Source organism: Barbus barbus (assembly GCF_936440315.1).
Source record: "Barbus barbus genome assembly, chromosome: 47".
In the NCBI taxonomy this organism is placed as follows: domain Eukaryota; kingdom Metazoa; phylum Chordata; class Actinopteri; order Cypriniformes; family Cyprinidae; genus Barbus; species Barbus barbus.
The window spans coordinates 1,475,037-1,501,430 of NC_136725.1; the positions used below are offsets into that span (position 1 = coordinate 1,475,037).

The 26,394-nt window shown below is 38.9% G+C and overlaps 1 protein-coding gene across 2 annotated transcripts; it reads right to left on the minus strand.

Moving 5' to 3' along the window:
* Positions 1-350: 350 nt before the first annotated feature.
* Positions 351-13,948, minus strand: LOC306865418 (uncharacterized protein). 2 transcript variants are annotated; one of them, XM_079410002.1, is made up of 4 exons: positions 13,868-13,948; positions 13,208-13,319; positions 4,833-5,355; positions 351-2,017 (listed from the first exon to the last, which is right to left on the minus strand). In XM_079410002.1, the coding sequence occupies exons 3-4, from the start codon at positions 5,284-5,286 to the stop codon at positions 1,074-1,076; spliced, it is 1,398 nt and encodes a 465-aa protein (XP_079266128.1). In that variant the 5' UTR covers positions 5,287-5,355; positions 13,208-13,319; positions 13,868-13,948; the 3' UTR covers positions 351-1,073. The 2 variants fall into 2 exon arrangements, with proteins under 2 accessions (XP_079266128.1, XP_079266129.1); XM_079410003.1 differs by lacking the exons at positions 13,208-13,319; positions 13,868-13,948 and having other exon boundaries at positions 4,833-5,418.
* Positions 13,949-26,394: the final 12,446 nt, after the last annotated feature.

A 26,394-nucleotide genomic window follows, 5' to 3' on the forward strand; every position in this document is an offset into this window, starting at 1 on the left:
ATTTTGTTTAACTGACACAGACTCAAATACACTTTGCTGATACTGATTGATAAAGAATTGTCCGGGACTATGTTCAGTGTAAAAACAAGTGGGACAGTCTAATTTCTGCCCAATAGGGCTCTCAATTAGAGCGAACTGCGTTTCTGTTTTTCTCCTCTGTAGGTGATATTGATGCTTCTGCTGACACTGTGATACTGAAGGACAAGTAGCTGGGTTCCAGGAAGGTACCAGTTTGTATATTCAGAGAGGAGCTCAGCTCTGTTGGGCTGGACCTAAATTGTGACTCCACTTATGTGCATTCACTAAAGATGAATTAAATAATGCAGCTGAACATTTATTATTTTACTCAGATCCTGTTATATTTAATCTTTCATTCACATTGCAGCATTTGTCTCAGAAAGACAGAAGTCAATAAAGTTTATGCTTTTCAGATACTAGATTTCAGGGTGCAATGAAGCCGTGTGTGAATGCAAAAACCTGCAAAGTTTCAAAGATGAATTTCATAATCACAAAGGTGGACCTTGGGACAAAAAAGTAACATTTTATTTTAAGGTGTCCTTGTTACACAGGTTCTTACTACTATACTAACAATAAATTGTGCATAAGTACATGCAAGTAATCCTAAATCAAACCCTAAACCTAACCCTAACCATATAGTAAGTACATGTAGTTAATTAGTGTTACTCAGTACTTAAATGTGTAATTACACAAATAAAAAGTGTAACCCCAAAAAATTTGTTTAGAACAACTGAGCTATTGCAAAGCAATTGGTCAGGTGCAGCCACAGGGGTTCATATGCACAAGACAAAAAATAAAAAGCCAAAACATTTCTAAATAATAAAGAGGCAAAGAATGCAAATGGTTGTGAAGGTGTACAATCAGATTTGGACCACATTCAGTTTCAGTGTGAATGTAACCTTCATTTCACAGAGATGCATATTTTCTGGTGCCATTTAAAAACAACAACATGCCCAGTCATGTCACTTTATAGTAAGTGTATATAATAATAACAACACATTTCTATGGACCCTACACTGTTAATAGTTGTAAGGAATTTGCATGTGAATCAAGGGTTAGGTCTGAAACTCTTTGCACCCTAATCGCTTCTCTCCAGTGTGAATTCTCATGTGCGACTTAAGATTTCCATTTTGTGAGAAGCTATCCCCACACAGTTCGCAGGTGAAAGCCTTCTCAGTAGTATGAAGTCTCACATGAGTGTAGAGGCTTACTTTACAACTGAAACTCTCTCCACACTGATGACACATAAAACAGCTCTCTCCAGAATGTTCTCTCTTCACTCCAGTGTGAACTCTCATGTGGGATTTGAGGCTTTCTTTGTATTTGTAACTCCTTCCACACTGATCACATGTGCATGGCTTCCCTGAATGAATGGTTGTGTGTTGATCAAGGGTTCCTTTTTTAATGAATCTCTTTCCACAGTGTTGGCATTTGAACGGCTTCTCTCCGGTGTGAATTTTGATGTGTTCTTTAAGGTTTCCTTTTTTAGTGAAGCTCACTCCACAGTGTTGGCATGTGAACGGCTTCTCTCCGGTGTGAATTCTGATGTGTTCATTAAGGTTTCCCTTTAGTGTGAAACTCTTTCCACAATGTTGGCATGTGAACAGCTGCTCTCCAGTGTGAACTCTCATGTGGGATTTAAGTGTTTCTTTATATCTGAAAGTCTTTCCGCACTGATCACAAGTTAACGGCTTCTCTCCAGTGTGAATGGTTACATGTTTATTAAGGCTTCCTTTTAGCGTGAAACTCTTTCCACAGTGTTGGCATGTGAATGGCTTCTCTCTAGTATGAATTTTCATGTGTTCATTAAGGTTTACTTTTAGTGTGAAACACTTTCCACATTCATGGCAAGTTAAGTAACTGGGAGATTTGGTCTTCTGAACAGAGTTTGTTTCAGTCGGTATGGATTTTTCTACAGCCAAGAAATCATGGCTCTCATTTTGATATTTCTCTTCTGTTTCTTTCAGTTCTTGATTCTCTTCTTTTATTACCATCGGCTCTAAAGTGAAAAAAGACAAACAGAAGTTATTGGGAGTTTAATGGCTCAAAGCAACAGAGAGCAAAACCAAGATAAAAGTATTAAAAGATCAAAATTAACATTATGGAACAAAACTGGGTTCTTATAGACCAATCCTGAATCTGCCATTCAGGTCTAAAATGTTAGAAAAATACAGAGTCCCCCTCAATTTGCAGTGGTACTTATGAACAGTTTCATTCAGGATTTAAACGCCATCATTATTGAAGTGTAGGGGATGTACAGTGAAGACCCAAGGACCAGATATGTTGAACTAAGACCAGGAGTGAGAGATGCAATTAATTTTATATAAAATTTAATACAAAAAAATAGAGAAATAGTTTGCAGTTTCATTAGCAGAAGTCACTTGTGAGGAGTTCATTCACATTTCCACAACAATTACACTCTAACAGAGTCTACTAACTACATCATTACTTCAGGTTGAATGATTCTGACTGGTTAAGGAAAGAATAGACCATTTCCACACATGGACTGATAGACAGATGCATATCTCCCTCCATCCATCACGATTCTGACGCTTGGACCCTGGATTTAGGCACCTGGTGACCTTCTAGGTTATGAAAAGGCTCTGGCAGGTCTCACGTAGAATGCCAGTGGCCCACCAGTAGGGCTGGGTATCGTTCAAAAATGTTCGATATCGATACCTTGAGTTCGATACTGGTTCCTGAACGATACTTTTTTCGATACCAATTTTATGAAAACAGTTTTAACAAGATTCCATTATCTCAAAAAACTTTGGTTTTATTTTTTTCAGCTTGTTGACATGTATACAGACTCAAAGACTCATCTCCTGAGCCACGGCACAAAGGAACAAAATATAGCCAACACAATAAATCAGTACAAATAATTTTAATAAAGCTCAAATAGTTGTCAGTTTACACTAGTGCGTGCTCGTTTTAAAACGCATAGCTCAGACAGAATCATAATTTCTATTCATTTATTCTAGGTTGTTAAAGACTTCAAGAAATTTGACATCTTTATCCACTTTCATAAGTGGATGTTTTATTTTCTTTCACAATATGTTTTATTGTTATTAAATTCTATGTTGTAGTATGTCTAATTATTTGAATGCATAAAAACTACTTAGTTTATTCAAATTTATTCTTAAAACAGCCTTATGAAATGTTTTCTTTTTCCTCAGAAATTCTGTGTTCTGTATCTGGTTTTCAAATTAAGACAAAACATTCATTTCATTTTTCTTTTAAATTATTGAAAATAAAACTTTATTTATTTATTTTGGCAAACAAAATGTTACTATTAAAATTAAAACATGGAAGAAATGTTGTGTGATCATTAATTAAAAAAATAAGAGTTTTAATAATTTTAATAGTAGCAGTAGCAGTATGTACACTCTGCTGAACAATATTAATTTATTTCTGCCGCAGTGTCTTCCAAGTTAATCCGAACTTTTATTTTGACGGGTTTCCGGGAATACCTTTACAGTTCTGTGTGTGTATGATATGACGCAAGTTTTACTCGAATCAAACGGTAAAATGCTCATGAAGTGACTCTCAGAGCAGTTCTGGAGCTGTTGTTCATGTGTTTATGTCCTCATTTAGTGAGACGGCAGACGCTGAAATGTCACGCGAGCTTCAGTCTGTGTCAAGTAAGCGAAACTGCGCGATAAAGAGAGTAGACTGCTCCGTGCGCTTTATAATCGCTCTCGCGGAGGTCAAACACTGATCAATCAGCACTGCGTCACTTCTAGTCGAACACACCTAGTGCTTCAGGATTATTGGCTCACTGACGGTGATGAGATTAACCCCTTAGGTATCGAAATTTGGTACCGAACGACAAGACGTTTTTCGATACTCGGTGGTATCGAGGTAATTCGGTCGGTGCCTAAAAAGTATCGAACTCGATACCCAGCCCTACCCACCAGTATTAACAGGACCTACACACAAACATTAGCTCACATACAGATACACCGGATTCACAGTCCCTTCAAGGCTGTAACTGGCCCGAGCTTTTGCTATAAACAGGAAAGATTCCCAAAATATACTGATGACATGTTCTGGCCCTGGTGAGAAGAACAGACAATACTCATCTTTATTCTTTGTAAAACTACAGAAAAGCTCTTAACTATGAAATTGTCACATATCCCACGAGCTGTAGTGACCTCTGTTCAAGTCAAGTAAAGTCAAGTCGAGCTTTATTGTCATTCTGCTACATGTGTGGACATATAGTGGGACGAAATGTCGTGTCTCGCAGGACCACGGTGCTACATAATAGTTAAACATAAGATAAACACAACAATGTAAGTATAAGAAAAAAAAAGAGCATCTGACTATATAAATACTATAACTACTATACCTAGTTGCCTAGACATACACAAACTGAGACTACAAGAACTTTACATATATACTGTACATGAAATTGTGCAAAAAGATAGAAATAAAAATAGTATATATAGTTCGTACATTAAATTGTTGTGCAGAATAGTGCAAAAAGATTTGTAGTGCAATGCTGAAGTAAACATTATTTTATTGAGTCTTTGTAGCAGGGAGTGTTCATAGAAAGTGTCTAGTGTGCATATAGTGGGATGAGTGCGTTACTACAGGTGGTTTGTATAGCCCACTCACCTGTGTGTAGCACACTCAGAATTGCACTTAGGAAAAGTTGTCAACAGTATTAATGAGTTGAGTGAGTGGGGGGGGGTCAGAGGAGGACAGGGAGATTGGAGTTAAGAACTCTCACAGCCTGGGGAAAAAAAGCTGTTGAGCAATCTGACAGAGCGAGCAGATACTGACAATCTGACAGATACTACGGTACCTTCTACCTGATGGTAGGAGCTGGAAGAGACTGTGGGAGGGGTGGGTGGGGTCTTTCACGATGCTGGAGGCCTTGCTGGAGCATCGTGTAAGGAAAATGTCCAAGATGGAGGGGAGAGGGGCACCGATGATCTTTGCAGCTGTGTTCACTGTCCGCTGGAGGGTCTTGCGGTCAGCAGCACTGCAGTTCCCGTACCAGACAGTGATGCAGCTGGTCAGCACACTCTCAATGGTGCCTCTGTAGAATGTGGTGAGGATGGGTGGAGGGAGACTTGCTCTTTTCAGCCGGCGGAGAAAGTGTAGGCGCTGTTGTGCCTTTTTGGAGAGTGACATGGTGTTGGTGGTCCAGGTGAGATCCTCTGTGATGTGCACCCCCAGGAATTTAGTGCTGCTGACTCTCTCCACAGTCGAGCTGTCGATGGTCAGTGGGGGGTGGTCAACAGAGTTTCTCCTGAAGTCCATCACAAACCTCCTTTGTCTTACTCACATTGAGGGACAGGTTGTCATCACCACACCGTTCAGCCAGGACAGCTAGGAAAATAGATGTATGTGCTAACATATGTTGAGCGTCTTTTCAAAACAAATCTATATTTCATCTCTGGAAGCCATGCAAAATGAGCAAACGTTTGTGAAAGCATTTAACTACATTCCTTGACGTGTTAGCGATAGATGATGCCCTTAAAATACAAACATAATAGCATGTCTACTATTAGATATAGTACATACACATACATACATTTATTTTTTCTCCCCTCTCCTTTACTACTTTGAGGAGTAGTTTTGTATTATTATTTTTATTATTAGATTTTTTTCTTTTTCTTATCTATTTCCCCTATTAATGATGTAGTTGAACCTTTGTCATATGTCCTTCTGTTTTTGTTTGGGATCATTGGGTTGGATAGGATGTGAATGTTATAAAATGTAAAAAAGCAATTTTGCAATAAAAACTCTACGATGAAAAAAATCTAATCCAACTCCTCTAAATAAACCCTACGGTACACAACAACGCTAAAATATGTAATGGAGAAAGTCCTGGTTTATCCTTTCTTAAAAAAGCTTAACCATAAGCAGAGCTCATGGCTTGGTATTCCTGTGAATACCTTTAAGGGAATAATGTAACTGACTGGAGATCTGAGAACAGAAGCTTGGATGACTCTCTTAAGCCAGAGGAGGCATAAATTCCATGGTCAGGACATCTTCCAAGGAGGCTCCCAGAAAGCCTAGTGAGCTGGAGTTGCTATTCAGGCAGACGTCTCCAGAATGAACATCTCAAAAGGACAACCCTCTATAGTGAAAAGAGAAGTAGTGACTTTCTATTCTAGAGGAAGCACCCCAGGAAGATCAGAGAGGACCTAACCACCTGGCACTACTACCTGAACGAGCTCTAAATACCGAAGCCTCAGTATGACGAGGCTATCAGGGAGGCTTACAGAGAGACTAACAACTAGATATTACTCCCCAGCAGCAAATGCCTCAGTAGGACAACTCTCAAAGTGAAAGGAGACCTAGCAACGCTCCACTTTAAAGGCGGTCTCAACACACCTTTCTGCATCTGACAAAGATCCAAGAACAGACACGAATGCACTGCTGTGAGTGCCTTCAACTCCCTTAGCAGCCAAACGCTAGCACTATTCCTAAAGAGAGAGCTGAAAAATTGCGAATGCATCTAACCTAGCTTCTAAGGCATTCCACCCAAACGCACATCCCTTGAGAATATAGAGTTGGTGTCGTTTTAATTGAGAAATCCTCACAATGCATGTATTCAGCTCCCAAGAACTAAATGTGCATGCTCCTCACTCGTACACAGATGAAAGGTCTTATGGGGCCGGTTGCATCAACTTATACCCTGTGTTAAGAAATAGTTTGACGAGTTTACAGTTAACCCGTTTATCTTTTCCAAATGCAATCAAACTGATCTACCTTTTTCTGGAAATCACTTTAAATGATTTCTTCCAGACTGGTCATAATTTTGTAGATGAGCAACTTTTAAGACTAGTCTGAGCAGTTTATGTGACTGGCCAGTGCAGTCAAGAGGATGATGTATTCTTCAGGTGCCCCTTTATACTCACGGCTGCACCAGTACTTGGTCCTAAGCCCTATTCGGACGGTAATTGTTTCTCAGGGGGACGCAAGTGATTTTCACCATTTACAGGGGGTAGTTGGTGATTTTAATGCTGTTTTTCTCTCACCACCACCATCAAAATCCCTGGCCGAATTACCTACTGTTTTTTTGACAAACACCAAGGTCGTGTGGTAATTTAACTGCCGTCCGAATCCACATTTTACGAGAAGAAAATAGATTCAAAATTCAGTGTTTAAACCCTTTTTGAGCACTCCCGAACACTGTAAGCTAACTGTTGTACTTCGGTGTAATTTGAATACATATTTATTTCTGAAATGCTGGAAAGTACAAACCCGATTCCAAAAAAGTTGGGACACTGTACAAATTGTGAATAAAAACAGAATGCAATGATGTGGAAGTTTCAAATTTCAATATTTTATTCAGAATACAACATAGATGACATATCAAATGTTTAAACTGAGAAAATGTATCATTTTAAGTGAAAAATAAGTTTATTTTCAATTTCATGGCATCAACACATCTCAAAAAAGTTGGGACAAGGCCATGTTTACCACGGTGTGGCATCCCCTCTTCTTTTTATAACAGTCTGCAAACGTCTGGGGACTGAGGAGACAAGTTGCTCAAGTTTATGAATAGGAATGTTGTCCCATTCTTGTCTAATACAGGCTTCTAGTTGCTCAACTGTCTTAGGTCTTCTTTGTCGCATCTTCCTCTTTATGATGCGCCAAATGTTTTCTATGGGTGAAAGATCTGGACTGCAGGCTGGCCATTTCAGTACCCGGATCCTCCTTCTACGCAGCCATGATGTTGTAATTGATGCAGTATGTGGTCTGGCATTGTCATGTTGGAAAATGCAAGGTCTTCCCTGAAAGAGACAACGTCTGGATGGGAGCATATGTTGTTCTAGAACTTGGATATACCTTTCAGCATTGATGGTGCCTTTCCAGATGTGTAAGCTGCCCATGCCACACGCACTCATGCAACCCCATACCATCAGAGATGCAGGCTTCTGAACTGAGCGCTGATAACAACTTGGGTTGTCCTTGTCCTCTTTAGTCCGGATGACATGGCGTCCCAATTTTCCAAAAAGAACTTAAAAATTTGATTCGTCTGACCACAGAACAGTTTTCCACTTTGCCACAGTCCATTTTAAATAAGCCTTGGCCCAGAAAACACGCCTGCACTTCTGGATCATGTTTAGATATGGCTTCTTTTTTGACATATAGAGTTTTAGCCGGCAACGGCGAATGGCACAGTGGATTGTGTTCACCGACAATGTTTTCTGGAAGTATTCCTGAGCCCATGTTGTGATTTCCATTACAGTAGCATTCCTGTATGTGATGCAGTGCCGTCTAAGGGCCCGAAGATCACGGGCATCCAGTATGGTTTTCCGGCCTTGACCCTTACGCACAGAGATTGTTCCAGATTCTCTGAATCTTTGGATGATATTAGAAGAATCAGAATCAGAATCAGAAAGAGCTTTATTGCCAAGTGTGTTTGCACACACAAGGAATTTGTCTTGGTGTTAGGAGCTTCCAGTACAGAAAGTACAACATAGTGCAGACAACATATAATTAAGGTGATAAAGAACACTAATGAAGAGAATATACAATAATTAAGGATAACAATAGTAATAAAAATAAAAATATACAGAAAAGAGACTTGGCTATAGACAGAACTGTGAATGTGCATGTGTCCTATGTACAGATGAAGGTTTGATGGGTTATTTATAGATGTACAGTACCGGGGTGTGTTATGTGTTGTTCAGGTGGGATACGGCCTGGGGGAAAAAAACTGTTCTTGTGTCTGGCTGTTCTGGTGCTCAGTGATCTGTAGCGCCGGCCAGAGGGCAACAGTACAAAGAGAGAGTGAGCTGGGTGTGAGGGGTCCAGAGTGACTTTCTTAGCCCTTTTCCTCACTCTGGAGGTGTAAAGTTCTTGGAGGCTGGGCAGAGGGGCACCGATAATTCTCTCAGCAGTCCTAACTGTCCGTTGTAGTCTTCTGATGTCTGTTTTGGTAGCTGAACCAAACCAAACAGTTATAGAAGAACATAGGACAGACTCGATGATTGCAGAGTAGAACTGTTTCAGCAGCTCCTGAGGCAGGTTGAACTTCCTTAGCTGGCGGAGGAAATACAGCCTCTGCTGGGCCTTTTTCGCAATAGAGTCAATGTGATTGTCCCACTTCAGGTCCTGAGAGATGGTGGTGCCCAGGAATCTGAATGACTCTACTGAAGTCACAGTGTTGTTCATGATGGTGAGTGGGGGGAGAGCAGGGGGGTTTCTCCTGAAGTCCACTATCATCTCCACAGTTTTGAGCGTGTTCAGCTCCAGGTTGTTAAGACTGCACCAGACAGCCAGCTGCTCAACTTCCTGTCTGTAAGCAGACTCGTCACCGTCCTTGATGAGGCCTATGACTGTAGTGTCGTCCGCAAACTTCAGGAGCTTGACAGAGGGGTCCTTTGATGTGCAGTCATTCGTGTAGAGAGAGAAGAGCAGTGGGGAGAGAACGCAACCCTGAGGGGCGCCAGTGCTGATGGTGAGAGTCCTGGATGTGAGTTTGCCCAGCCTCACTAGCTGCTGCCTGTCTGTCAGGAAGCTGGTGATCCACTGACAGATGGAGGAGGGCACAGAGAGCTGTCTCAGTTTGTCTGAGAGAAGGTCAGGTATGATGGTATTGAAGGCCGAGCTGAAGTCCACAAATAAGATCCTTGCATAATTCCCAGGTTTGTCGAGGTGTTGCAGGATGTAATGCAGTCCCATATTGACAGCGTCATCCACAGACCTGTTTGCTCTATAGGCAAACTGAAGAGGATCCAGCAAGGGTCTAGTGATGTCCTTCAGGTAGGCCAGGACCAGTCTCTCAAGTGACTTCATGACCACAGACGTGAGTGCGACAGGTCTGTAGTCATTAAATCCAGTGATGTTGGGCTTTTTGGGGACGGGAATGATGGTGGAGCGTTTGAAGCAGCAGGGAACTTCACACAGCTCCAGAGATCTGTTGAAGATTTGTGTAAAGATGGGGGCCAATTGGTCAGCACAGACTTTTAGACAGGCAGGTGAAATACCGTCTGGTCCTGAAGCTTTCCTAGATTTGTTTTCTGAAGACCCGGTTCACATCCTCTACACAGACTTTAAACGCAGGTAGAATGGTGGGGGAGGGAGTAAGGGGGGTTGCAGGAGGGGAAGGTGAATGTGTGAAGTGCAGATCAGAGCGGGTGCTGGGTGTCAGTCTGGCCTTTTCAAATCTGCAGTAGAACACATTGAGATCGTCAGCCAGTTGTTGATTCTCCACAGACTGTGGGGGTGGTGTCTTGTACATGGTGATGTTCCTCAGACCAGTCCATACCGACGCCGGATCGTTGGCTGAAAGTTCTTTTTTCAACTTCTCAGAGTAGTTCTTTTTAGCCACTCTGATCTCCTTTGTTAGTCTGTTCCTGGCCTGGTTATACAAGATTTTATCCCCACTTCTGTAAGCGTCCTCTTTGGCCTGACGAAGTTGTTTGAGTTTCCCAGTAAACCACGGTTTATCATTATTGAATGATAAGAATGTCCTGGTGGGGATGCATATATCCTCACAGAAACTGATATATGATGTTACAGTCTCTGCGAGTTCATCCAGATCGGTGGCAGCGGCTTCAAAAACACTCCAATCAGTGAGGTCAAAACAAGCTTTTAAATCTTGCTCTGCTTCATTAGTCCATCTCTTAACAGTTCTTAATACAGGCTTAGAAGATCTGAGTTTTTGCCTATAGGTCGGTATGAGATGAACCAAACAGTGATCAGAGAGCCCCAGAGCTGCCCGTGGGACAGAGTGATATGCATCTTTAATTATTGTGTAACAATGATCCAATATATTACTGTCTCTGGTGGGACATGTAACGTGCTGTCTGTATTTTGGCAGTTCGCGGGAGAGATTTGCTTTATTAAAAACTCCAAGAATGATTAAAAAAGAGTCCGGGTACCTTTGCTCTGTTTCAGATATTTGTTCAGCCAGCTGTTGCATCGCGGCGCTCACGCACGCGTCCGGAGGCACGTACACATTCACGAGAATGAAGGATGAAAACTCGCGGGGTGAATAGAACGGCTTACAGTTTATGAAGAAGGCCTCCAAATTAGGAGAACACATCTTCTTCAGAGTTGTTACATCTCAACACCAACCTTCATTTATGTAGAAACATAGTCCACCACCTCTCGTTTTCCCCGTTAGCTCCGTGATGCGGTCTGATCTGAACAGCTGATATCCAGGCAAATGAAGCATGTTATCCGGGATGTTTTCACTCAGCCAGGTTTCAGTGAAGCACAATGCAGCAGAGTTTGTAAAGTCCTTATTTGTGTGGGTGAGGAGAAGTAGTTCATCCATTTTGTTAGGAAGGGATCGGAGATTCGCTAGATGAATGCTTGGGAGCGCAGTTCGGAAGCCGCGTTGGCGGAGTTTAACCAGCGCGCCGGCGCGCTTCCCTCTTTTCCGTCTGAGCGCGCGTTTGACTAGGACCGCTGCCCCTCCGACCAAAACATCCAACAAAGCGTCTGAATAATCAAAAACCGGAAAAAAATTGTCCGGTGTGTGTTGCCTTATGTCCAGTAGTTCGTCTCTGGTAAAACTGACAGTAAGAGAATGACTAAACACAGAACAAACAAACAAAAACAACAAAAGTACGGGAGCGTTCCACACCACAGCAGCCATACTCGGCGCCATCTTGAGCCATTATCTACGTACTGTAGATAATGATACATTCAAACTCTTTGCAATTTTTCTCTGAGAAACTCCTTTCTGATATTGCTCCACTATTTTTCGCCGCAGCATTGGGGGAATTGGTGATCCTCTTGCCATCTTGACTTCTGAGAGACACTGCCACTCTGAGAGGCTCTTTTTATACCCAATCATGTTGCCAATTGACCTAATAAGTTCCAAATTGGTCCTCCAGCTGTTCCTTATATGTACATTTAACTTTTCCGGCCTCTTATTGCTACCTGTCCCAACTTTTTTGGAATGTGTAGCTCTCATGAAATCCAAAAGTTTATGAGATTTGTAAATTATTGCATTCCTTTTTTATTCGTAATTTGTGCCGTGTCCCAACTTTTTTGGAATTGGGTTTGTATTCAAAAGAACAATACTTCATAACTGCTCCACCACAGCGAGTGAGAGCAGAAAGAGAAGAAAAGCACGTAAACATTCAAAATGTCTTTATTATGGCAGCAGCAGGTGTGCAATACAATTTTAAAATGTGTATTATAAACAGATATATATCGTGTATAAAACTATAGCATGTCTATTTTCCTATTTTTAAACAGGAGATTTAAATAATCAAATAATAAATAGGATTATTATAAAATATGCTTGGAATAATAAGAATCCATTTTACATAAGTATTTTTAAATACATTTTACACAATAATAAGAATAGCAGACAATCATGTGACTGGCTGTTCCTGGAGCTAGTTATTCTTTCACAGGTTCAAACAGTCACACAATCGCATTATTCTTTGTTTTTTTTATCAATATATTTATTATAAATGTTGTATATTTTGTGCGCCCTTAGAAAGCGGTCTAAATGCTGTTCAGGGATTCTCGTACGTGAAATGCACCACTTCCGGTATTTTGTTCATGAACACGGGCAAACTTCAATCAATCATTTTAAAAACGGTGTGCTCAGATTGAATCAAGGAATCGTGACGCTCTATAGCACATGCATGTCTGTCCATTTCTATTTCAGATCAGAAATCAAACACAGCCGTCTGGTTACCCATAGAGGAGTATTAAAGTACAGAACAGTCAATATAGCTTCTGATCATCTGAATTTACTCTTAAAAGGAAATAAAAGAGAAATAAGAAACTTAAAGCAGATCTTTGTAGTGTAGTGAGACTTTTATAACGGTCCTAAAGGCGTTATTTGGTCTCTAAATCTAACTGTTGTGATTGATATGTAGCATGATGTCTGATATATCTTGTGTTGTTCTGTGTTTTAATGTTTGTATTATAAAATAGATTTGAAAGTGCTATATGTTAGAATCCCACACAGTTTACATGATCTAATTATTCAGGCAGTGTAAAGATCAGGTATTACTTCATTAATGTGTATTCTTCAGTTTTTCAGTGATATGCAGAATATCATATGCACATTTGTGAAGAATATAACACTTATAAATAGCAGAATAACCGACAAACTCTTTATTCCTGACATATTAAGATTACTGTCACATTATCATGAATAACATCTATTCTTTTTAAAATCCCACTCCATGTCAAATCTTTAATTAGGACACTCCTATCACATTCTCCATGAAAGAATGAAACAGACCTGTTTGTTCCTCAGTCTCTTCTTGTTTCAGACTGAATACTGCTTCAATCCTCAGGTCTTCAGTCTCCTGTTTAATCATCTCCATCTCTCTTCATCAGGAGGACCTCTGCGTCTGGAGATAACACACACTAGATCTGTCCAGAGTGAGAGCTACTGGCCTGAAAACACCCCTCAATACTGCTTCAACTCTCTCATCACTACTGGATTCAACTGAGGCTGTGTCCCAATGTGCTGCACCCTTCCCTCCTTCACTTGAAAGTACGCATTGCTTATGTTGCACTACTGGCGAACCCCTGAACCCTTGAGTTATTGACTGTTTCTAACCTGAACAGTTGTTGACAGAGCATTGAAATGACTCTGTTTATAAATCACATATAATCCCAGACGACTCTCATACATCTAATCATCACAACATGCTGTAGTAACGCTTTAGTGCTGTTCTGAACTCCTCTGTAGTTGTACTCGAGTATCTGTAACAGGTTTCACGGAGATCAAGTGTTTATCTAACAGTCAAGTGTTCTCGATAGGGAGCGACACGAGACAGACGCGCTTTACTCGATAAAATAACCTCCAACACTGTCGGATAACGCGATAATCGTGTATAACTGACGCCTGAACAGTTTCCATCGATTTAAACACTTTAAACGAACACAAACAAACCTTTCTTCAGCCGGATCTCGAGAGAGCAGCGCGGCGCGGGAGTGTGACGTCACAGCGACCGGCTGCCAAAATAAAAGTCCCGTTCACAGCCGCTGTATAAAACACATTATGTTCAGGACTAAACTAGTGTTAGATTATATATAGTAGCCAGAATTTTAAGGACTAGTGCAGAATCCGGAGTTACACTAATATGGAAACAGTGTGATTTAATAGTTTCACAGCTCTTTATGTTATTATTATTATTATTATTCATAAACACAAACTGCTCTTCTCTCAGGATATTTACACATTTATTACACATTTACATTCATTGACTTAATTGTGAAAAGTCTTCCCTTGTCCATGATTTTAATATAAACAATCTCATTGTTTCTTGCATTTTCATTATTTGTCTGTATCTCTGACTACATGTGCTGAAAAAACTAATATTTCATAAAAACTTTAATATTGCGAAAGAAGGTAACGCCAGTGACAAAAATGGTACATGTGGTATTTAAATAATTGCACAAAAAATATTTTAAAAGTCATTAAGCTGTCATTTATACATATTCATAAAGTCAATCTAATAATGTGGTCTAAGTTTAAATGTTAGAAAAATAAATACATTTTAAGACATCTTGCCATACCAAAAGTGTCTGTTTCTGTAGAATGACCCAGTTATTCCATGAATTAAGTAAGTAAGTAAGTAATTTTTATTTGTATAGCACTTTTCATACATAAAATGCAACTCAAAGTGCTTCACAAGCATAAAACAAATATTAAAAAACAACGTCATCAAAAGCAAAATATAGACAAGTATAAGTAAATATAATACACACAAATATAATACACACACTTCACACACTATTATGATCATAAGCAACTGTAAAAAGGTATGTCTTAACACGCTTTTTAAAAATATAAATACTGGTTGACTCTCTCACTTCATTTGGAAGACAGTTCCAAATTTTTGGAGCATAGTGACTAAAAGAAGTACCGCCAGATCGCTTGAGATTTACTGTATAATATGCTAAAAGTCCAGCACTAGAGGATCGTAACGTTCGATTAGGAATATATCTTGACAAACAATCAGAAATATAAGAAGGTGTCAAGTTATGCAATGCTTTATACACTAATGTAAGAATCTTATAGTCAATCCTTTGATGCACAGGTAACCAATGTAATTCCATTAAAACCGGTGTAATATGTTCTCGTTTCTTCAATTTCATTAATACTCTGGCTGCTGCATTTTGTATCAATTGCAGCTTAACCATAGAACCCTTAGGTAGACCAGTATACACAGCATTACAGTAATCAAGTCGAGAGAAGATAAATACATGAATTAGTTTCTTAGCATCATTAAAAGATAAAAAAGGACGAATCTTGGCAATATTTCTCAAATGATAAAAACATATTTTTGTAACTTGATTAATATGGGACTTAAAACTCAGATCACAGTCCAAAGTGACACCCACGTTCTTTACCTCTTTCTTGGATTGTAAAGCTAAGGAACCCAATTCAGCTTCAATCCTTTCCCGCTCAGGTTTTTTACCCACAATAAGAATTTCGGTTTTATCTTTGTTTAGTTTTAAAAAATTAGCATTCATCCATTTTACGATGCTGGACAGACAATTAGACAATCTTTCTATTACAACAGTGTCTCTGGGTTCAACTGAAATATATAATTGTATGTCATCAGCATAAAAATGGTAATTCATTTCGTATTTCTGAATTATGCTACCCAAAGGAAGCATATATAATGAAAACAAAACTGGCCCAAGGATGGAGCCTTGTGGAACACCATAGAGAATGTCATGATTCTTTGATGTACAATCATCTATATTCACTGAAAATGTCCTTGCTGTAATATATGTTTTGAACCAATTCAAAACATTACCTGAAAGACCTATACATTTTTCCAATCTGTTTATTAAAATACAATGATCAACCGTGTCAAATGCTGCACTTAGATTCAGGAGAATTTAAAACCGATGCTTTACCTTTGTCTATATTTAATCTCAGATCATTTACTACTTTTAATAATGCTGTTTCCGTGTTATGACCTTGTCTGAAACCTGACTGATATTTCTCTCGAATACTATATTCCTCTAAAAATTGATTAAGCTGTTGCAGTAAAACTTTTTTTAAAATCTTACTTAAAAATGAAATAATCGAAATTGGCCTGTAGTTATTAAGGAGAGAGTAATCCATGTTAGGTTTCTTTAAAAGTGGTTTCACAACCGCTTTTTTAAAAGCATTAGGACAAATGCTCGTCTCCAGTGAATTATTTACTATGTCAAAGACATAGTCAATCAAACTGTGCAAAATCTTTTAAAAAAAAACTGTTGGTATAGAGTCGAGACAGCTAGAAGAAGAATTTAACTGAGAAATAATTTGTAAAAGATTCTCTTTATTTACTGTCCTGAACATTTCCATTTTGTGGTATGGGTAACTTCCCAATTCATCCACAAAAGATTGATCAGTATGAGCAATATCAATTCTAATCTGTGTTATCTTGTCGTTAAAAATATAGCAAAATCTTCACACATAATTAGGGAGTGCTGATCAAAACAATTAACAGGCTTATTATTTAAAAGACAATCTATGGTAGAGAAAAGTTTTCTAGGAAACTAATTAACTAACCATGGTGTTGCTTCTAAAACCATAGATTCATTATTTTTATACAAATGTTAGTCAATATGCCAAAAAACAGTTTTACTAAGATAAAACCATGGCTAATGTTCATAAATGTTGTTCATACAAACTCTGAACAGACAAAATAATATTCTTACAGACTGATGACAATGAGATGAAAAACTAATCTGTATAATGAGTAAACTGCAATAGAAAGAAAGTCATCCCAAAACAATAATTCAGAAAAAAGAAAAGAAACCCTTGTGCTGAAGATAAGAGCAAATGAAAGGCTAGTACAGCATGTTTAAGAACTGAAGGAACTAAAGCACATCTTGCATACAAATACACAAAGAAGAGCACAGCACTGGGAGAAACCATTAGAAAGAAAAACTTAAAATTACAATCAACAAACAAAGATGTGTATACTCCGTTACAACAGAGAGACAGAAAATAAATAGTCTCTCTATTTGTCTGTTTTCACTTAAAGTGACCTTCTTGGTTACTACTGTAACCTCTGTTCCCTGATGTTTTTCTCTATTTGTGTAGACAGAGACATGAAGTGGTAATGCTTTAGAATACTGCTCCATCATTAATGAATAACTACACAAGAGCACATGAGTAACACGGTATTAGCACTCTAGTAACTAACAAGAAACTCTGATTAATGAATTAGTAATGACTCAAGTATTAATCAATTCTTCTAAAGGAGCTACTAATTGTTTGGATCAGTATTCTGAAGTGAAGATCATGATAACTCACTAGTAATTACTGAAATCATTGTAAACTTTGAGGTTTTTGTAAGGTTTTGGTTAGTAATTAATTTAGCTAGATTTGGTAACACTTAAATCATTACTAGTGGGTTACCGTGATCTTCACTTTAGAATACTGATCCAAATAACTAATAGTTTCTTCAGAAGAATTTGATAGTACTTGAGTCATTACTAGTGGATTATCATGATCTTCATTTTAGAATTAATTATACAGTATGCATAATTCACATTAACTATGAACCTGTATTCAGTAGTTCTCCAGGATATATATATAAAAATAGTAGTTATTGATTAGCTAATAGTGAACTACCAGTTTCAACTGAGCGCTATTACTTACTAAATCACTAATCAGAGTTTCTTGTTAGGTAATAGTAGTTACTAGAGTGTTAATAGTTCATTAGTCACTTGTTCCTATAGTTATTCATTAACAAAGGATCAATGTTACCCATTAAGTGCTAAAGTTCTTACCTTGTCGTTCTGCGTAAATGGAGATTTAATTGCTCTTGCCTGAAGGCTTTACAATAATCAACAACACGGTAATGAACAAACCCCAGAAAATACAGATGAAACTTGCTACACAAGTGTAGAGTTCACAATTTGAGAAGAAACAGTTTCCAGTAAATTAAAAATGGCAGGTGAGCAGTATTGCTGCGTTCCCGGCAGGTAAGTCACGACTTCAAACCACGACTCATGACTCTGCAGAGTTTCAGGAGGAGGAGGAGGAAAAACGGCGCATAAGGGAAGAGAAGCTGTTATACCTTTTATTATGTTACACTGCCCTCCAAAAGTTTGGAAAAGCCCTATAGAAAAGTGGGGTTTTGGACAATATTGGCATGAATCCTTTTTAATTTGTGATCATTTTGCACTGATAAGGGACAACACAAACTGCGAAACCCTATTTTATTACATAAACAGTTTATATAGAAAAAAATTACATTTTGGATTCATCAAACTATCCAGCATTAGCAGCTATTACAGCTCTGCATAATCTGGGCTTCTGAGCTGTCAGTTTATTCAAACATTGACGTTGAATTGGCAATCTATTGTTGAAGCTACAGTATTAAGGTGTGCTGACCCAAACATCTTTTAAAAACCTGGACCAAGTTTAATCCAGTAACCAGGCATCACAGCTGGCAAAGGGGCATGTCTGACTTTCACATGCATATATTGCCATTATTATGTGTTATTGCTGGTCTTCAATGATAATGTCAAGTTACTTTAATGTATTTGCATTATATGGACTTATGCTTATATCGTCCAAAACCACACTTTGCCAGGGGTGTTTCCAAACTTTAGGAGGGCAGTGTATATTGTCCTAAAGTGTATTTCTCACTGTGTACCACTTGCATAAACACTGCATCCATAGGGGCTGACATTGTTGTTTCGCGGGCTATGTGACGTCAAAGAACTGGCAGTACATCGATCTAGTACGAGTTCACGGGTGGGAAGTCACGGGTTTGACTGCCGTTCCAGTGCACTTTCACGGGCAGAAGGTTGGAAAAACACAGGTTGCCTGGAACGCAGCGTCTGACTGAACCTGTTGAAAGACAGGTAAGGTATCGTTGGACTCAAGTGTTGCTCAGTGACAGCTACAACAGCAGCGCTGCACAATATTGAGATGTTGTTGAGATGCGAGACAATCAAGCAGACGAGTTTAAGGGTAGTAGAGATGTTTTACTGAGGATTACAGACATCTGCATCTTTCTTCCCCCATCTGGTTTCGCTCATTCAGTACTCCCATTAAAAAGTGTTTTAATGCTCAAAAAGTGTTGACAGATTGCTTATAATTTCATTAGACTAGCTGAATCTTGCACATGATCAGCACAATTACACACAGAGTCATGCATGAAGAAGTGCAGAATAGACCAAATAACTTGAAATAATGTAACATTTTTAACATTATGCTCAATTAAGGTAAATGATGAGAGACAGTGAAGATGTTGTTCATATCAGAGTCTCATAAAGGGTAAATTTTCTCAATTAAAACAGTGTTTGTCATGTTTACAGCATATGTGAAGAACTGGTTAAAAACCACTGACTGCACATTAACGTTTAACTGATCTCAAGTACTTATATGTATTCATTTATTTTGGCTTCATGATTTAGTCACTGATATTTTGTTTATTTGTTTATTTTTTTGCACTTGAAAAACAAACAAGAACAGAAAGGAGAAGTGAACAAATGATTAGCAAAGTATTGTCATTTGTACATCACTTACATGATTTGATAATGTACAGGCAAGCCTTGATCACAAGCTAACACAATGTAACGCGTGGACAGCCTCCCTCTATGATATTCACAGTTTGGCCACTGCCCACCTTTTAATCTACACGTGACCACAGAATATTGCGTGCCGCTCTCAAACAGGTTTCTGTTAAAGTACAGTCGAGTTCCTCCGCTACAAACTGCTTTAATTTGATTCTCATTTGCTTGTATGAAGGTGTTGACAGGTTTGCATTGACCAGTTTCAGAGCCGATGTTTCTGTCTCTGATTTCACTGGTACACATCTCCACATTCACATAAGGACCCTGATGCTGAGTGAGGAATTTTTGATAACGAGCCCTTATATATGCTGGTTGACCATGAGTGAAGGACGACACACTCAAGAGCAGCAGCAGAATCACTGTAGACCGATGGATCTCCATCACCTGCTGAACAACATGCATGTCAAAACACCTTCTGCTGACATCTGACTTACTCAAGCAGTTCAGATGTTTTAAGAACATACTTCATCAAATAAATGACTGAACCCTTCATGTGTTTTTACTTGCACTTGTCTTAGTTACGTTAACCCAGCTGTGCACTTCATACACACTTCCAGTCCTGTATGTGTGTTAAAGACACATTTCTTGTATATCTTACACTTCCTGAGTAAAGTTTTAAAGTTCTTACCTTGTTGTTCTGGGTAAATTAATATTTTGTTCTTCTTTTTCCTGAAGGCTTTCAGAGTAATCAACAGTAAGGTAAAGAACGAACCCTGATGACAGCTGTCAGTACCGCTGGAGTATTTATTGAGAGCCAAACATGATCTTTGAACACAGTAAAGTGCAAACATGGCCTTGTGCAATTGAGCTGGTTGACGGGAATTCCATCATCCTTATTTGTTATTTGCAAATATTTAAAAAGGAAAACATTAATGATGTTTCAAAGTCCGGTTTACCGCACCTGAGCTCCTTTAGCTAGATTTTTAAATGATCTGAAATATCCTGTCATGATGCACACGGCTGATCTACACAGGTGGTTATCAGATCCAGTCGCACATGTGATCACACTGAAATGTCGCTCACAGTCAGTGTAAGAGTGCCTTTTATTAGACGCACAAACCTATAATAGAAGTGTAGATGTGGAATAGGGGTGTCGCAATGTATCGGTATTGACGATAACTGTGATATTCAAAGCAATAATTATCGATATTGTGTTAATTTAGTGTGTGATGATATATTGGCGATAACCACAATATTTAAAATGAAGAGGACTCTTATGATAACACCACCTGTAAATACTCCAGCTCCAGTACCTGGCTGATCTCCAGGTGGCAGTATTGCACCTTAACCCTGACCCCTGTCCAACAAGAAGACGACGCAGCGCTTGCGACTACTCCGAGAAGAGCCGTGTTCATCTGAGTAAGTTGTCATTATTTTATTAGTCATAGAATGGGAAATGTTACATTAACCTGTTAACAGATATTTTCCGTGTTCATATATTTAAGTAAAGGATGATTATTTTAATAAGTACCCGCGTTTTCTTTACTGGTCTTATTTTTGTATTTGCAATCAATATGGCCTGTGCATTGTAACACTTTATTTCTTTGTGCAAATCTATTAACAGTTACACGATTAAAACTGATCTTGAAAAACTGAGCGACCACATTGCTACATTAAGCTGTAAAATGTGAAGCTGGTCGCAGTGCCATGCACTTAATGCCTCATCTGCGGTCGTTGTAGACGCACATTAATACTGAATTAGCTGAATTGTAATAGACAATTTCTGTTCACGCTGCACACACAAAAAGCCACAGCTCGGCTCGGACAGCACGTGAGTAGCAAATTGAGCTTTCTTTTGTGCCTTCGTCAGCAAGTGCACACAAAAGCAAATATTCACGTAAACGAGTATTGGTTCCGATCCGCACTTTACCCCAAACCAGCAGGTTCACGACTTCTCCAACCCCTACTGCTCGGTTCCATCGCCGTATCGACTCAAATGCATAGGCAATTGCACTTATTATGGACTCAACAGTGCTTTCAAGGTCATCTTCCTCCATTTCAAAACAAGTGTGTGTTCAAAATGTAAAGAAATGCTTATATTACTGTACTGGCCATCGGAGCGAACCATCCCGTGACGTCACACGCTGTGGTACTGCAAGATGGCGGTGCCCTTGTTCCAAAAGCTATAACAAAACAACCTTTTTTCTTTAAAATGGTTATATTAATAATGTTTGTTATATATTTGTTAATCAAAGTGGAAATCACTTTACTAAATAATGTAAACTTAACAGACTACTTTAAAATACGGGTATGCAAGTTAACAGGTTAAAGTATCAGTTTAAATGTTAATATGGAAACACTTTAACTAATGTTAACTAATGAACCTTATTGTAATTACATTAGTTAACATGAAATAAGAATGAACAATACTTGCACAGCATTTATTAATCTTAGTTCATGTTAATTTCATCATTTACTAATGCATTATTAAAATCACAAGTTGTGTTTGTAAACATTAATGCACAGTGAACTAACATGGACAATGAACAACGATATTTTTATTAACATTAACAAAGATTAATAAATTGTGTAATAAATGTATTGTTAGTTAATACATTAATGTTAACAAATGACATCTTATTGTAGAGTGTTACCATTAATATTTATTCATCATACTGTTGAATTTGACATAATTTTCTCTGTTATTTCACAGGAGCTCCAAAGAAGACAGAGAAAGCCAGAGTCTTGTGCCCTGTGTTTATCAGTATCCTTATGTTTGTTGGGTGAAAAAAACCTCAATAAACAAAGTAATTAATTGATTAGCTAATAGTGAACTACCAGTTTCAACTGAGCGCTATTACTTACTAAATCAATAATCATAGTTTCTTGGAAGGTAATAGTAGTTACTAGAGTGTTAATAGTTCATTAGTCACTTGTTCCTGTAGTTATTCATTAACAAAGGATCAGTGTTACCCATTAAGTGCTAAAGTTCTTACCTTGTCATTCAGTAATTTGACTGATACCCCCCCCCCCCCCCCCAACCCAAAGGTTTCTATAGATATCACAATATATCGATATCGTGAATTCTTATGGCCACAATAACCATCATACAAGGGCATAGTTTTGGTTTGAACATTGGGGGGGTTGAAATTCGCCGTTTTCACCTTGAAATACGTCATTCACATGAATCGTGTATATCTGTAAAAAAAAGAAAAAAAAAAAAACATAGTTGTATCTGCAAGTCATCTGTGTCACGTCACCTGTAGCGTTTTTTCCCCTGTTGGCAAAGGAAGTGAAGTGACATACTGCCAAGTATGGTGACCCATACACGGAATTCGGGCTCTGCATTTAACCCTTCCAACGTGCACACACACAGCAGTGAACACACACACACAAACAGTGAACACACACACACACAGCAGTGAACACACACACACACACCGTGAACACACACCCGGAGCAGTGGGCAGCCATTTATGCTGTGGTGCCCGGGGAGCAGTTGGGGGTTCAGTGTCTTGCTCAAGGGCACCTCAGTCGTGGTATTGAGGGTGGAGAGAGCGCTGGACATTCACTCCCCCCACCTACAATCCCTGCCGGCCCAAGACTCGAACCCGCAACCTTTGGATTACGAGTCCGACTCTCTAACCATTAGGCCACGACTTCCCCAATTTTCAGGGGAGAGCGCGAACGCAGTCCCCCACTACCATAAAGTATGCAGTCGAGATTCCCACATTTGGGGAATTCGCAGGGGTCAGCACGACCGGAGTGCAATGGCCAAGCCTCGCCCTGGGTGAACCGCCTTCTTGATCATGGTGTCTCCCCTGCCAGGTAAGGAATGGACCCACCCTATTCTGCCTCTGATTGGCTTACCTTAATGTTCTTTCCCTCATCCAACCAATCAACTCCTGAAGCGTAACTTTTAGACGCTGCAGGCAACTGTCCATATTTCGAACGGGATGCATTTATATCTGCTGTAAATTATGGTGTTCCAGTTTAAATGGTGATTACCACGTGAGGCTGCTGTTTTTTTGTTTGTTTGTTTTTTTTTGCGTGAGGCTGCTGTTGCGATAGCTATGAAGATTGTAAGTATTGTTATCGCTACATTAGTTCGCTACCCTTTGCAAAAAATGCTCCTCAGTCTCGACCGGGGTGGGGATGGAGTGGAGTTTAGTTTGTCACCTTTTTCACTTCTGACGAGTTTGCACCCCTGTGTTTGTTTGCTTAAATGTTTATTTTTGTAAAATGGTCTTCTGTGCTATCCACCTCACATGCAAAGTTGGTTGATTGCGTAACTGCAATAAAGTAAAAGGCTAGTTATCAATTACTTGTGTTAAGATAGCAGTAGCAAATCTTTTTTCTCACTTTTAGACAAATTAATATCATCATTTATATGGAACAGGAAAAATGCACGCATCCGCAAAAGTATTTTACAGCGACACAGAGAGCATGGAGGACTGTCTTTACCCAACATTCAGTATTACTACTGGGCAGCTAATATCCGTGCAATGTTATATTGGGTTAATTCATTAAATAATAGTGGCCCCCACTGGTTGTCTTTAGAAAACATGTCATGTCGACCAGCCTCTCTTCATGCTCTTCTCTGCTCAAAATTCCCATCACCAGCACCAATATTTAAATTTTCTTCAAATCCAGTTGTTAAACACTCATTCAAAATATGGGCACAATTTAGAAGAAGTTTTGCACTTAAGGAATTATCAGTCTACGCTCCCATAGCAAGAAATCATATGTTTACCCCTTCTATTATGGATGAAACCTTTAATACTTGGTCTGTGAAAGGTCTTAGGACATTAAAAGATATTTTTATTGATGGGGACTTTGCATCATTCAGTCAAGTTAAAATGAAGTTCCAAATTCCTGACTCCCAATTTTTTAGATATCTTCAGCTTCGCAGCTTTGCGTCTTCCTCATTGAGCCATTATCCTTCGTTGCCTCCCAGTTCCCTTCTTGAGTCTATTATAGACCTGAGTCCATATTCTAAAGGAACCATTGGTAGAATCTATTCTGTAATCAATTCTTATAATCTGGAACCCCTAGATCAATTAAAAAGAAAGTGGGAGGTGGAATTAGACATAGAATTCTCGGAGGAAATGTGGCAGTGTATCTTAAATAATATTTACGCATCTTCAATTTGTCTAAAACATAGAGTAATTCAATTTAAAATTGTTCACAGACTGCATTGGTCCAAAGTGAAGTTAGCCAAATTCAAACCAAATCTAGACCCTAACTGTGACAGGTGTGAAATTGAGCCAGGTACGTTATCTCACATGTTCTGGCTTTGTCCGAGATTAAGAGACTTCTGGCAGTTGGTATTTAAATTTCTCTCTGATACATTGAAGACATATATAGAACCTGAGGCCATAATTTCAATATTTGGTATTACACCACAATCCTTATGTCTTAATCAAAGTAACAAAAATCTGATTGCTTTTACTACGCTTTTAGCCCGGAGGTTAATACTTCTAAAATGGAAAGAAAAATCCCCTCCAACCTTTAAGCAATGGCTCAAGGACCTACTATATTATATGGCCTTAGAAAAAATACGACACACTATAAGAGGCTGTACCGATATGTTTTATATTACTTGGCAACCTGTTCTAGATCAGATAAAGAAGATGGACCCCTCAGTTATCTCAGAGGAGTAGTAAAACTTATTTTATTTTTTATTTATTTTTTATTTTTTTGCTTAAATGTATAATTGTGCAACAGGGGGAAGGGTTGAGGGTAGGGGTGTTATCTTAAAAATGAAAAAGATGTTTAACTGTATTATGTGTCTAATGTTTGACAAAATATTCAATAAAAATACCTTGGGCAAAAAAAAAAAAAAAGATAGCAGTAGCAGACGGAGGCCCAAAGTGACAGAGGAAGCCGTTGGTCAGGTTCAAGAATACTTTTTATTCGCCACACGATGAGTCACTGTACGTGCAGCCGCACGACACAAACAGCACTTCCCATTCCCATACTAAATTTCTGGAGCCTTTTTATAGGCCTAACTCCTCCCCTGGTCCGGGACATACCATTTGAAAAGGTAATTATGTTTCACATAAATCACATATACATATAATAATAACAATAATACATATAACAACTCATATCTGCAGATACACACATAACACACACATTATGTACACAAAAAATAATAATACAAATAACTCATAAAACATTTCTTTTGTACAGCTATGACAGATGGAACCCCCCGGTGACGTCACACACACGGACTACCAAGATGGCGCGAACACCATGTATAAATAGACCGGATTTTTAACTGAACAGGTTTGGCAAATTACTCGTTAAATGTCGTAAGTATATTTGTATCACTCTTAACACTGTATTTAATAAACCATATAAACCAAATAATAATGGTGAGGTGATTTATTTCTGTACATAAGACAACAATCCTATCATGTTATATACACTGATGTTACAGCCACTGATTCCCCATATAACTCACGCAAACCAGGTAATACCAACATACAGGACATAATACACCACAACACACCTTTAAACATACAATAACATCAAATTCTACACAAGTCCGTGTATACATGATTGTCAGTGCCGGCAAACAGACCGTGTTAACATGACGCATGTATGTATGAAATGTGCGTGTGTATTCAGTCCGTGCATAGTCACAGGCTTACCCTGTGACATTTCCTCCCTCTTCCCTAGACACCACTCGAGGTATCCTGGAGAGGAAATCTGCCGTGCAGTTCTCAGAGCCAGTCCGATATAAAATTTCAAAATCGAATGGCTGCACAGCCAGGAACCACCGTGTTATACGGGCATTCGTGTCCTTCATTCGGCCAAGCCAAACCAGTGCTCGATGATCAGTCTCCAACTTAAACTTCCTACCCATGAGGTAATACCGAAAGAGTCTAAGGCCCATTTGACAGCTAGGCACTCCTTCTCTACGGTTGAATA